General features: G+C 39.0%; 2 protein-coding genes across 2 annotated transcripts; one reads left to right on the top strand and one right to left on the bottom strand.

Moving 5' to 3' along the window:
• Positions 1-1039: 1039 nt before the first annotated feature.
• LOC137958388 (actin-like) lies at positions 1040-3964 on the bottom strand. The gene is made up of 5 exons (XM_068805372.1): positions 3828-3964; positions 2778-2848; positions 2296-2689; positions 1592-2205; positions 1040-1498 (listed from the first exon to the last, which is right to left on the bottom strand). The coding sequence occupies exons 2-5, from the start codon at positions 2835-2837 to the stop codon at positions 1433-1435; spliced, it is 1134 nt and encodes a 377-aa protein (XP_068661473.1). The 5' UTR covers positions 2838-2848; positions 3828-3964; the 3' UTR covers positions 1040-1432.
• Positions 3965-5183: 1219 nt separating this feature from the next.
• LOC137960320 (cytochrome b-c1 complex subunit 6-1, mitochondrial) lies at positions 5184-13393 on the top strand. The gene is made up of 5 exons (XM_068807909.1): positions 5184-5287; positions 6216-6269; positions 8352-8436; positions 12971-13060; positions 13142-13393. Coding segments are annotated over exons 2-5 (210 nt in total). The 5' UTR covers positions 5184-5287; positions 6216-6267; the 3' UTR covers positions 13175-13393.
• Positions 13394-13895: the final 502 nt, after the last annotated feature.

The following is a 13895-nucleotide window of genomic DNA, read 5'->3' as shown; positions in this document are numbered from 1 at the left end:
GTCGTTTCTCACTCAGATGCTCAGTCCAAACTGGTCGATCAAACCAATCACCGGCCTTGAAATAAATCTTTGCCTGCAGCAAACAAGACATGAAAGTTTATTACATGAAATTCCTACTCGTCCATAACATCGAAGACAACTTCTCCCCCTTGCCCGGGGTTTTCGCACAATCGCTTGGGGATCACTATTTTTCATTCTTTTCCTATGAGACTTGTCACGCTGCTTTTCCCTAGGTCTAGCCCATTTTTTTTTTTTTTTTCCAAAATTACGTTACAAACAAACAAAACAAATTTAAATTGAACTAGTAAGCATGGGATGACAACGTTCTCTTTTTCAATTCAGTTTTTCATGCTTTTCATAGGGTACCCTATGGAAGACTTACCCCTTCTTTCTTAAGAAGGCCTAACTGCCATCGCAAGAAAAACTCTTCACTGCAATATTTGGGAATTAAAAAACTCAACGGGAATAACAATCCATCAAATACAAAAAAAAGTATAAAAAAACCCCTTCACTGCAATACTAGGTAATAAAAATATGTTAAACCCTTCTTTTCCGTAATTTTTTCAATCCATCAAATCGATCAAGGATTCTATAAATCTCATTCAAACTTTCTGCTGATAGGTAAGGCTTGAACCACAGTTGTCAACTGCGTTTTCTGGCCAGATAAGGAAAAATAAGACTTCGAAGGACACTTTAAGTTTAATTTATTGAGCCCTGTACGACCAATTTTGTTGACTGCTCTGCTATGAAATTCCCACCACGCTCACGTGCTTCTGTGAAGCTGGAGGCATTTTTCCACAGAGGACGGTCGAGAACTTTGAAGGACATTACTGCTCCACAAACGCTTTATTGCTACTAATTTGGAAACCAGGACCCACGCACAGCACTATAGCGACTTTTGGTTACTATCCAAGACGACGACAGCTATTAAGTGGTACCACGAACAGATATATCATAACCATAACCGTAGGCCGAAACTAAGATCAAATTTGTCATACATTATATTAACAAAAAAATCACAAAGAACCGAGACCGAAAGGAGGGAAAAAGATATACGACCATCTTTAGCTAAAAGCTACACGGTAGAGACAAAGAATGCGTATCGCCGGCCATTCTCTTCTACAAACCCGGAAAGAGTCGAATACTTACTGCATGCACTCCATGACTCGGGACGGCCATCACCAATACCGATGGTGGCCCAACAGAGAACAGGGGTAGCCCACACCAGAAATGAGAACCAATTTTCCACTTTAAGTACCCGTACTCCGCAAACCTATATAGAGGATTCATTCTACTAAGAAAAGTTCATCAAGCGGATAATTAACATACCGTCCCCCACTGTAAACGCCCTCAAATCTCAACCAAACCAACCTCACTTGACACTGGACAGAAAAAAGCCAACTGAAAAAAATAACTCACTACCCTCCAAAACTTAGAAGCACTTCCGGTGGACAATGGATGGGCCAGATTCATCGTATTCAGCCTTTGCTATCCACATCTGCAGGTTCAAGCAGCACATATGAGAAATAATGAACAGTTTATTTATACATAAGACTAACGAAAAGACAAACTATTCGCAAGCACAAGTCACCTGCTGGAAAGTGCTGAGGGAAGCAAGAATGGATCCTCCGATCCACACACTGTATTTTCTTTCAGGCGGTGCCACAACCTTGATCTTCATGCTGCTTGGTGCAAGGGCAGTGATTTCCTTGCTCATACGGTCGGCAATACCAGGGAACATAGTAGACCCACCACTGAGAACAATGTTACCGTACAGGTCCTTCCTGATATCCACATCACACTTCATGATGGAATTGTAAGTAGTCTCATGAATACCAGCAGCTTCCATTCCAATTAGAGATGGCTGGAACAGGACCTCAGGGCAACGGAATCTCTCAGCACCAATGGTGATCACCTGCCCATCAGGGAGCTCGTAGCTCTTCTCAACAGATGAGCTGCTCTTAGAAGTCTCCAGCTCCTGCTCATAGTCCAATGCAACATAGGCAAGCTTCTCCTTCATGTCCCTCACTATTTCCCGTTCAGCAGTTGTGGTGAAGGAGTAGCCTCTCTCAGTGAGAATCTTCATAAGGGCATCAGTAAGATCGCGTCCTGCAAGGTCAAGCCGAAGGATAGCATGGGGAAGGGCGTACCCTTCATAAATGGGCACAGTGTGGCTCACACCATCACCAGAATCAAGAACGATACCTGTTAACCAAATAAAACAGGTGAATCCAAATGAGGCACAAATGCAAGCTCACATTGACATCTAATTGGTAGGGATGAGCTGATACAAACCAGTAGTTCGACCACTAGCATAGAGAGAGAGGACAGCCTGGATGGCAACGTACATGGCTGGGACATTGAATGTCTCAAACATTATTTGGGTCATCTTCTCTCTGTTGGCCTTGGGGTTGAGAGGAGCTTCAGTCAGAAGCACTGGGTGCTCTTCGGGGGCAACACGGAGCTCATTGTAGAAGGTGTGATGCCAGATTTTCTCCATATCGTCCCAGTTGCTGACTATACCATGCTCAATGGGGTACTTCAATGTGAGAATACCTCTTTTTGATTGAGCCTCATCACCCACATAGGCATCTTTTTGTCCCATTCCAACCATAACGCCAGTATGGCGAGGGCGGCCTACAATACTGGGGAATACTGCTCTGGGAGCATCATCACCAGCAAATCCAGCCTTGTATACAACCAGAAAGTTAATATAGCAATCATTTGAACTACCAAATTTGAAAATGCCTCACATTGAGATAGCAAAGGGAGCTCACCTTAACCATTCCAGTACCATTGTCGCAGACAAGAGGCTGAATATCCTCAGCATCAGCCATCTTCTATATACCTGTAAAACAAAGTTAAGACCAACAATCAAGCTGGTTTACTCCTTCCTACACCTGGTAAATTCAACATTTCACTTGATTGGCTGATAATATCAGCTCGAATTTGTATTTTTGTATTATATGAACTGCCAACAGCTCAACAAAATCAAAACCTATAATTAAAAAAAAAACAACAACAACAAGAGAGAGATATAACACTCGCATACTCAATATCACAGTAGGACCCAAAACTACCACTTTGGCTGTTCCGCATGGCAAATCATAGTTTCAACACGAACATGAACTGATAATTTGGATCCAGTCCCCTGGTTCTATAAAGTTTTATAAGGTACCAGATGACGGAAAATAAATTCATTTTTAAATAAGATACCTAAGAGAGGCCCCCTTTCATCTTCCAAGAAACCAACAGAAATTTCAACCGATGCCTCTACTGTCATAGCGGAGTGGATGAACACGCATTATATTAATAGCTCAAAAGATCGAAGACAAGTAAATCTGGCAAAGAAGATACATCTTAGAAAAATCGGGGAAAATCAGAATGAGTCGAAAATAAGATACTTCAAGAGCCAGAAGACCACAAGTCAAAAAAGATCCACTCGAACTGGTTAAATCGACTAGGTTTCATAATCAGCACCAGAATGAAGGATGTCGATGACATTCATTTAGATCCCAATCAAAAATATTAGTTTCGGGACATATGCAAATAGATTTGGACATCCTAGATCTACATCATCCTAAAACCTAGGCACAACTTCCTTATGAGAACCTCACTACAAGACAATTCGCATAACATTCGTGATGACGAAGAATCGTTCAAAAATATTTTCCCATAAGAACAAGTTTTACTATCAAGATGGCAGAATAAAAAGATTGAACCAGATCTGAGAGAAGTTTAAACCGAGAAACAATATCCACGTAGCAGGTGATATTTCAACCAACAGGCAAAAGCATCAGTACGATCGGGAACACGGATCTGCTTACCTCGACTGAGAGACGTAAAAATCCGAAAGAGAAAAGTGGCGACAGGAGAGGAAGAGCGTTCCTTGTTGAGCTTGAAGACGACAAAGAACGCAGCAGAAGGGAAACCTTTCTCTTCCTCCCTCTCTCCTGCAAAATTTACGCTGACACCAAATGAAACAAAAAAACCACTTAGTGTTTTTATACCCGTAATTCTGCTAAATTCAAATGAAATGTGAATGAAATTCAATTCACAAACGTCGAGGAATCATTACGACCACGAGAAAAAGAAGGGGTGGCCAGGCGGACAACTTTTGGAGACTCTACAGCCGTCCGATCAATCCCGATCTGAAAATCCAATCGTCCTATTTCTTTTGTGCTTGCCTACGTAAGATGAGCGGCTCAAATTAGGACTCGTGGTCATGGTCGTGGTGGACGATCGATACCCAGATGGGCGCGCCACATATTAACTCAACCAACCCTTGACGTGGCTAAGTATCATCGCGGGTCCCACTTCTTTCTGCTGGCCCAAATGGGCAACGGATCACCGTTATTTGTAACTTGAAACCTGATACTTCTGCTGTCCAACGCAGACTGTAGCGGGACCCACGGCCTTTCTAAAGCGGGAATTACACCTGGGATTCCACTGTAGCCGGGCTGGAACTTCTAGAAAGCAAGCTTTACAGCTAAGCGTAGCCGAGCCATTAGCCAATATAAGCCGTCCACTTCAAGCGTAAATGTAAAGGCAAATTTTAAAGACGTAAAATAACTTATGGTGAGAACCCTTTGAGAAACGAACCGGGTGCTCCGCGCTCAGAACCTATAAAAGGATTTCCATATGACACGTGGCGTTTGGACTGCTGAGTCAACTATTTCGATGAGTTACAGAGAAGTGAGAAATATGGAAGTACGCGTCTGAGGCACTTCTGGCAGTAAGCTTGTGGCTTGGGTAGAAGTGGGGTCGGGTGGGGTTGTACGGGTTGGAATAAGAAAAAGAGGGAAAGTGTCCCTTTGATGGCGAGACAGATCTTGGTTGTCAAAGGAGAGCAGGTCCGAAGACGCGGCATCGAACGTGGGAGCGACAACTGGTTTCCGAGGAGAGAGGCATAATTAATTTTTGTTGATGCCCGTTCTTGACCCCAACCGCTTGTACTTGGTTGTTCTTTACTGCGAGGCTGCATGTATAATCTCATTATTGGATTATACTTAGGAAAGTATAATCTCAGGGACAATGGGACCCGCGAGTAAATCGCATTCGCACCAACTGAACGCCGAATCGAGTCGAGTTGAGTTGCTCTCTCCCTAATCTTTCTGCGCAAATTTCAAGACCCCGCGAGTAAACCATACTCGCGTCAGCAGAACGTCGAGCTGACTTGCTCTGCCCCTGCCCCGGGCTCTCAACAATCTTTTAAAACCTAAAAGCCCAAATAAGCAATCTCTCCGGTGTTCTCGTCTTCTCCCCGTCTACCGACCTAGAGGAAAAGGTACGCAGCCCTCTTTCTGACATTTCGATTCAGCATTTTTTAGCCTAATTGCATCACCGAAAGCTTATGAGTTCACTAGCTGTTGGATTTTCCGTCCAAATGTTATGTTCTGTTGCTTGAGGTTTTATTTTTTAATGACATTTAAATGGATCTGGATTGCTTCGGGGGTGCAATCCGTGCTCCCGAAAATTCGTGCTACTCGCGTCTTTCTTTTGTCTTCTTGCGGCGATAATTTCTTCCATTTCGCTCTTTTATAATTGTTTAATTTTTTATGTGGAATCATCAAACATTAGCTGAATATGTGTCATGTATTCACGTTTTAAATGGCTAAGGAGAATTTAACCGCTTTAGTTAGCGTACTTGTTGTTGACCATCCGTTGATCCTTGATAAATGGTGGCATTGACACTATCTCCAACATGGACATGCGGAATACGAACTTTGAAGTAATAATCGAGTATGTTGGATCTCTAACTGTTGCTATAAACATCCTATTGACATAATTTCTATGTAACGTTGGGTAAAGAGTCAGGCATGTTCACTCAGTGGGCATTTTAGCCTCATACTCTGTTTTTGTATCTGACAACCATTCCGTTTTGATTTTTTAATGAGCTTACATATTTAATACAGTGGTGAGTTCCTGATCTAAGATTCAGATATAACCTGTGGTACCGACTGAGTTGAACTCTTAAAATTCTGCTGCGCAGTATTGTAATACGTTGACTTTTTTTAGATTTTGAGTCTGATTCATTCATTTAGACAAGACAAGAGCTGGACACTTTGCTTTTCTAATTTTACTTTTTCTAATGTTAAATGGCCTTGTCGAATAGATGTTCTCACATACCATACTGAAGAAATTTTTATCATTTTTTCTCTCTGGGTTTGATTTCTATTGCTTACTGTGACCTACTTGTCTTTCTCTCGATATAGGATCAAGTAGCAGTTCCTTGTACGCAGTTGTTGGTATACATCCTCCATAGCAATGTGAGTATTATTCTGGTCCGTCTTTGTCAGTTGCAACATGCTTCAGTCTGTGTATGTCTGGAAGTCGATTCAAAATGCTTGTTAATCTTATATGTACTCATTGATAGATATATTCGTTGCTTATAGCCAGTAAGGAGTCAATACAAAGTATTGACAGCTAACCTTTCCAATAACTTTTGTTCTTTATGATTGTACCAATTTGCCGTAATTAAGTGTACTGAAGTTATTGTGTCATTTCTATAGTTTGTTTACTGTAGATACAAAATATTTAGAGCAGGGATGTAACTTTTGTCAAATGTTTTGTCAAATGTTTTTACATAATGTGTGGCCATATAATGTGATCCATCTAAGATAGGATTTCCTGATTTGGATGGATAGATGGTGGTCCAAATTATAATCATGCATATTGTACATCCCAGCCATTCTATAATGGTGCTATAATTTTCATGAAAAAAAGCCATTGTTCTTCAAAATGGAATTACAGTATAGTATTTTGGTTAACTACTTAAAACTCTTTTGTACTCATCATATTATTGCTCAGGGATGTAACTTTAGAATGATTTGTTTCCCTATTAGATTCACAGATTGAAACCATCATAGAATGTTAGGTTCACATTCTTAGAGAAGGTGGTCAGCTGGTGATTAATGAACTAATGACCAAGCCTCAAAGAGGAAATTGTTTTTGTCCTCTTCATGGTTTTTTAGGACCATATACGAGATCAATGGCGGCCAAAAAGTGATAGGAACCCTCAAATTTCCCAAAAAATCAAAGAAGAAGGAAGATGAAGCAAGATAAAAAAAGGTGGCACAAATGTGGATCCATGCACATGCATGGGGGGCAAAAGAGAAAAATGATACTCAAGGGCAAAGGTGGAAATAAATTTAAAAGTTGAAAGTAGAAATGGGAGTCCTACCTTCCTTCTTTTGATGGATCCCTATAATTTCTACTTTCCTTTGTTAAAGAATATCTAGAAGATAAGATTGTCATTGATTTAGAAGTTTCTTAGATTCTCTCATTTGATTTTATAATCTTCCCTTGATTGATGTAATTAGGGAGCCTAAGTGATTGAGGGGTTTCCCCATACATGTAATGGAAAAGGTATAAATAGCGGTCTTGGTTGAAGGAAAAACAATCAAGCCTATTCCTCAAGTCTCTCTTGCCTTGTTCTCCTCTCTCTCTCTCCTAAAGCTCGTCTCCCTCTCCCCTCTTCTCTCCTACTTAGTCTCTCTCTCTCTCTTTCTCTCTCTATCTCTATATCTCCCTTGCCTAGAAGATCCTCAATTCTTTCTTTGGAAGCTGAGAAGATAAGATGATGAGGTTCTTATAAAAAAAATGTTGTTTGTTTTTATTATAGTCATACTGTAATCTATCTCCTTGTCTTGCCAAATCTTTTAACTTAAAACCAGAATGTTGTGATTAATCTCATCTTTGGTCATGGGTGGTAATATCTTCATGTCTACTAGAACTGGAATGATTAACTCTAGTTCTTTGATAGTGAAATATGTTATGTGATGAGCAATACGATTGGGGGGTTCAAGTTGTCTGTATCTTATGTAGTTTATGAATGGGATGTTCTAATTAAAGTTAGAGCTGCCCCCATAGTTACAAAAACAGCAACTATGGACAAACTCAGTCCACCCTCTCTAACACCAAAAATGTGTCATAATTTTGGCTAGCTATTCAATGGGTCTCAAGTTGGGCCATTTTGTTAAAAAAAATTATCTAAGGATACTTAATAAAAAAACTTTGAATGGCCGAGAAAAGTTTTCAGAAAAGTATTGCTCAGAATAGCTTCTAGTTACATTTTGGGTGAAAAAAAAGGGAGTATCTTCTACTTGCTGAGCATTCTATGCATATGGGTTTTTTCACTTGAAATACTGATTATTGTGTGATGAACATTGAAAAAAAAAGACTCTTATGGATGCGTGATTCACTAGAAATTACAAATGATTACTTGTTGGAGAGCTTTAACACCAATTTGAACATGTTTCAGAACAAAACCAGTATCAATAAGATGGCTTTAATGATGTAGTAAGATTCTCTGGTTGCAATAACATGTAAATGTTTATTTCTAATTGCAGGGCTGATGAAGAAGTAGTTGATCCAAAGAAATACCTTGAGGAATCTTGCAAACCCAAGTGTGTGAAATCGTTACTTGACTACCAGGTTATAACTTATCTTTACTGACGAACCGTTTGCTGTATGCCTTTATCCAAACAAATCTTTCCTTTTTAATTGTTGATCTCAAAACATGTGTGTGTTTGGTGTGTTGCTTATTAGAGTCAGTTAGCCTGTACCCGTTGTCAGCATCTTGAGATTTGAGAATGTGAATTTAGTAAAAATCTGTAGAGATATTCAGTTGAAATTCCCTGTGCTAATAGTGAATTCAAGAAACCTGAATCAAGTAAAAAAGAAGATGGTCTCTGCTGAGCAGAACCTCACAGTTCAAGTTTTCTGCTTTATCTAGTTATTATCTGTTGAGATTAGCTTCAACAATTGTGAGTCTTCATGCAGCTCTTGATCAAGGTTACCGAAAACAATGGACATTCTTGCAAACCATGATTCGTGCACTTTCTTTGATCCTGCTTTTGGTGTAATAGTACTAATAGACATTAATTACATCATAGCAGAACTTGCTTTACATTGTTGCTTTCTATAAAGACAGGGCACTTGCTTCCTTGTATTCATGCATGCAAGCCACAGTTATCCATTTCTTCTCTCTTTGAACTGTGTCTGCTTCTTTCTCTTTTCTAGGGAAATCGGTTTTCTTGGATTTCTTAGGAATCACCTTGCAAAAGGTGCTAACCCTGCCATTCAATAAAATCATCTTCCACCGCATTCAAGCCACACCACCATGTGTTACCCCTGTCTTTGAACTGTGTTAGTATCTTCCCCTTTCTTTTAGGGAAAGCTGTCTCCTGGATTTCTTATGAATCACCTTGCCAAGGAAGGTTGCTAAGGAATTTAATAGTTAACATAAGAAGATGGTGTGAAAGCCTGGAAGATCCAAGTTTTTGGTTGTATTGTGGAGGATTTTAAGGAGACTTTTTTTTTTTTTTTTTTTTTTGTCAAATCTTTTAGTCAATTGGGAAGGTTTTCAAAATATGTTGTGTGGGGTTTTATTTCTTTTCTTGTTTAGGGAACTCTGGATTGAGAGAGGTAGAGGAGAATCGGGTAAGAGATCAGAAAGATAGAAGTAAGAAAGGGAGAGATTTTAGAGAACCAGAGAATGTAGAATGTTTCCCACATTTTAAAGTGCACCCCCTGAAAGTAACCCTTTTTTTCTCCACTGCACAATCAAAAGCAGAATCTTTACATCACATCAAGTAATTAGACTGTGGATGCAGCTAGCCAACTAGATGTAAGTTCTGGTAAGCTATTGAGGAAACATTCACATCTGCACTGTCCTTTTCAGCTTTGAATTTGGGTTGTTTTGTTACATCACTGCAGCTCTCCCAATCTCTACGAGGAGAGGAATAATTGGATCATTGCCTAAGCTATCACTATTTTATTGAAAAAGTCATCCATCTTATCATCTTTTGGCCTAGTATTTCCCTGAATTCGACCACCTCTTTACTGCTGTTATCTGGGACTTTTGGAGGACTTTTACCACTTCACTGACACTCAATTGATAAGTTCCTCATGTGGGAACTTTCCCTGATGGATGGACTAAGCTAAATCTTTGGTGGGAGGTTACGAAGGAACTTTTGGCCTGCTGGCAATTGAGGGGCTGTAAAAAATAGTTATAGGAGCATCATGCTGGTATTCTCTTCACCCTTTGGGTACACAGAGGCTGAGTTGAGGAGCCTTTTTGGGGGACTTTGGAGCAGTTACTCCAATCTGCTAGTGGCTAAGGCGATTTATAATGTCTTTATCAACTGAGTTACGAATTATTGCCTCTTCGCCTTGATAGCTCTTGTGGTTCTTTGATAAGATTCTGGACATTTCCGTCCTCCACTTGATATGTTGGTTGCTCATCCCAAGAGAGGTTCTCTATCGCAGGAGATTAGGTCCTCCAACCATAGCTCATTCCAGGAGACTTTACTCTCTCAACCCTTGACAAACTGTTTGATTGTTTGTATTTGGTTGTTTCTTGTATTTGCTTTTGTTTCTTCCTGTTTCCTTGTATTTGTTTGTTTGGCAAGGGGGCCCCGTTCTCCTTCTTAATAAAATCCCCACCGTTCAAAAGAAAATCTGTTTTTGTGGTCAACCTTCCTAACCTTGTTTTTTTTTTTTTTGAAATAACCCTCCTAACCTTGTTAATCGGTTAAAACAGAAGAATGCCTTTATGACATCTTATTTAACTTGGACACTGCAAATTATCAATATTGTCCTTTTAAAAAATTGCAACTGGCAGTAAATAAAAAGAGATTCTGTTTTCTTAGAAGGGATCATTTTATGGCTCTCAATGATCATATACGTGTATTTTACACTACAATAGTGGCTGTTTTTTTTTCTATTTCTTATATTGCTAACTCAAATGCTTTTGTTGATGGGAATTTCTTTTCTTTGCAAACGTAATACAGTATATTTGCTTCCCTTTTTTGAGAAGTATGTATTTAATACAAGCGTATAACCCTGTTCGATGAAGGGGCTGTGCATCTTTACTATGTTCCAATGATTAGGAAATGCTGTTACAACAAAGTAGACCGCTGCTTATGATAATGGCTCAACATTGATTTCTAATGTAGAGCACTGAGCCCCATAGAAGGTTTTAGTTATCACTGAAATGTTTTTCTGGGAAGATCATAAACTCATTGTTCATGTGGTTCAAAAGTGTGCCACATGGACTAAATTCTTCCTTTACAATCTGGTAACTCTTATATGTCAAGACATTTCCACTTTTATATTTTAATGAAAATCTCATAGTTGATAAAACCTCCCAAATTTCCACTCGTTACCATTTTGCATGAAAAGTGTTTTAGTACTTTCAGCATTCCCGTTGTCCAGAAGGCTAGTAAGGCACTTGCTACAGGAAAGTTTGCAAATGTAGTAGGAAGTGAACACTACCGGCTAGTGAGAAGGAAGAGGCGGTCTTTTGTTAGAGAAATTAAGTAGAGATCTACCTTCCAGTAGAAGGAGAGCTGGTTCTTTTGCAAGAGACTATGGGCAGAATATTTTCAACATATAACCAGATATAAACTGTCTTTTTCTCCTCCAGTGAACTGCTTTTTTCATCCTTTTTGGATTTTCCAGATTTTTTATAAGAGCAGCGAGCCTCCCTAAAGAAGCCTTTCTTATCAAGCGTGATAGAAGCATGTTTTACAAAAAGCCAGAGAAGGTGAGCCAAGTGGGAATAAGTCAGGAAAAGGAACCAGTTAAGTATAATAGTGAGTAGGGAAGAGTAAGAAGGAAGACCGTTTTCCAATTTCACTCTGCAGGATATCTGCAGCCTTCTCAGCTTTTCTCTGAATATAAATCCATCAAATAGTGGGGCTGCAGTTATTTTAAGTTTGCTCCTAGTTTGAGGGACAACTATTCGGTTTTTTTCTTTTTTGAAAGGAACTCTTTGATTTTTTCTTTTTCAAAAAGAGCTCTTTGATTTTTTTCTTTTTTTGAAAAAGAACTCTTCGATTTTTTTCTTTTTTTGAAAAAGAACTCTTCAATTTTTTTCTTTTTTTTGAAAAAGAACTCTTTGGTTTTTTTTCTTGTTTTGAAAAGAACTCTTTGATTTTTTTTCTTTTTTTTGAAAAGAACTCTTTGATTTTTTTTCTTTTTTAAAAAGTACTCTTTGATTTTTTTTGTTCACTTTTTTTAAAAGAACTCTTTGATTTTTTTTCTTTTTTGAAAAGAACTCTTTGGTTTACTTGGAAAACAATTTTATTCCCAGAATTCATCGAGCATGAAAGATGTCCCCTTTTACCGTCCAGTCTTACCTACAACAATGTCTAAATCTCACCAGCTTATTCCGCAGTTACTATCTACTCCTACCCGCTGATTCTCACCAGCTTATCCCGCATATGGTGAACTGTGTAGTACTGTCTTGTCTTATACTGTGGACTGAGCCTTGGCTCCATAGCCATATGTGGTTTTCTCTTCTGTGAGGCTGTGTTCAAGTCTTACCAGAGTATTGGGTGTAGTGTGTGAGTGTAAGCCAATTGAAAAAAAAAAAGGGCACTGTCTGAATCTCAGCTTGCATGAGGGCTTATCGTCCATGACAAATGCATACCTTATGTGTTTTCACTTGTTTTATTCTAATGATATTGGAGTGGAACTCCCTACGTTGACCGTATCATCTTTTTGCCTTTGACCTTAGGTTTTTGTCTTTTTTATTCTGCCCTCTTTTATCTGTGATGTTTTTTTTGTCTTTTTTTCTCTTGCTAGTTATACAGCACACCTCATTTAAAAAGATAAATTTGTCTTGAGCTTCTTTGTGCAAAGGTGTTAAACCTCAAATTTCCAACCCAAATTTTGTTTTCAATATAGGTTCTATTTTTGTTTTTATGACTAATTTAAAAACAAAAGAGATCCCACTCCATTGAAGTGATGTTTTCGCCCTTGAGGTTTGCTCCACTGCTCAAGCATTTGTTAACTATTAACAGAAATGAACCATTAAAGAAGTCGAAGAAATCACGAACCATGACAATTGTTCCTCATTGTTCTTCACTTCAGCTCTGAAATCTTTTTATTGTTTCACAAAAAAAAAAACAAAAAAAAAAGCATCCTATACTGATCCTCTATATTATCTACTTGTTTATAGGCATGTGTGAAGAGAATTCAAGGTGATGAGGCAGGACACAAACACTGCACTGGGCAGTATTTTGATTACTGGTCTTGCATTGATAAATGTGTAAGTATCGGCCGGTTAATGAGATGTTATTGTAACTGACTTCCATGAACCTCAACTAAAACTGCCTCTTTGGCGATGCAGGTTGCTCCCAAGCTCTTTGCGAAACTTAAATGATGCTTAGGATTTTGGTGAAGCACAAAAGCATGTTTTTCTTTATTTCTATAATCATCACCTTAAAATGGTGTTTCTTAACTAGGTGAGAGTGCCTGAATTAGCAATCATGTCTTGAACGGTGTACTTGCCTTTTCTTTTTTGCCCCACAATTACACTTTGATGATCTGAGCTTGTCAATTCCCAATTTGGACCAATAAAAGTGCGTTTGAGTAGTGTGGATGACTACTATCTTAATGTTTTTTTTTTTTTTTTTTTTGGTTGTTGAGGGATATTGCTACAGATATATGTTTGGGCTCAGAATAATTTCAAACTAGTCACATTCTTACGTTAGATATGAGACTGGCATGTATAGGGAATTAGGTATAAATTTGACACTTATAATGCAACCTGGAAGCACTCTAGTGCCAGTCTAACAACTCTCGGTTACAACTTGGTGACTCTAAGGTTAATTGCAATCAAGTGATATTGGTGTGAATTACAGTAAATGGCATTAAGACGTTATGTAGTGGGGGACCTACCAACCACCAAGAGAGGAATGTGGAGGCCAATGCCACCAGGCGGTCATACCCCTCGACGCTTAGGTTGAGGTTGCGAGTATTGTTACCAGTTTCCGAGTAGCATATTTAGGTTGTAAGAGGAACCATACACTCACATTTTGGTCGTCAAATAAGACTAGTGGTGATTGCTGCAATAAAACATTCGTTGCAACACCTGAGTTAAC

This window comes from Aristolochia californica, unplaced genomic scaffold (genome assembly GCF_029961685.1).
Source record: "Aristolochia californica isolate CCGP_79_NKW_82.1479 unplaced genomic scaffold, dmAriCali1.0.hap1 SCAF_3, whole genome shotgun sequence".
In the NCBI taxonomy this organism is placed as follows: Eukaryota; Viridiplantae; Streptophyta; class Magnoliopsida; order Piperales; family Aristolochiaceae; genus Aristolochia; species Aristolochia californica.
The sequence above is the reverse complement of the archived record's forward strand: the minus strand, read 5'-3'. Positions and strand labels throughout refer to the sequence as shown.

Coding starts and splice junctions, on each gene's coding strand:
- LOC137958388 (XM_068805372.1), bottom strand. CDS start 2,837: ATGGCTGATGCTGAGGATATTCAGCCTCTTGTCTGCGACAATGGTACT. Junction 2,690..2,777: donor ATGGTACTGGAATGGTTAAG/GTGAGCTCCCTT, acceptor GTTGTATACAAG/GCTGGATTTGCTGGTGATGA. Junction 2,206..2,295: donor TGCTAGTGGTCGAACTACTG/GTTTGTATCAGC, acceptor TTTGGTTAACAG/GTATCGTTCTTGATTCTGGT.
- LOC137960320 (XM_068807909.1), top strand. Junction 8,437..12,970: donor AATCGTTACTTGACTACCAG/GTTATAACTTAT, acceptor ACTTGTTTATAG/GCATGTGTGAAGAGAATTCA. Junction 13,061..13,141: donor GGTCTTGCATTGATAAATGT/GTAAGTATCGGC, acceptor TTGGCGATGCAG/GTTGCTCCCAAGCTCTTTGC.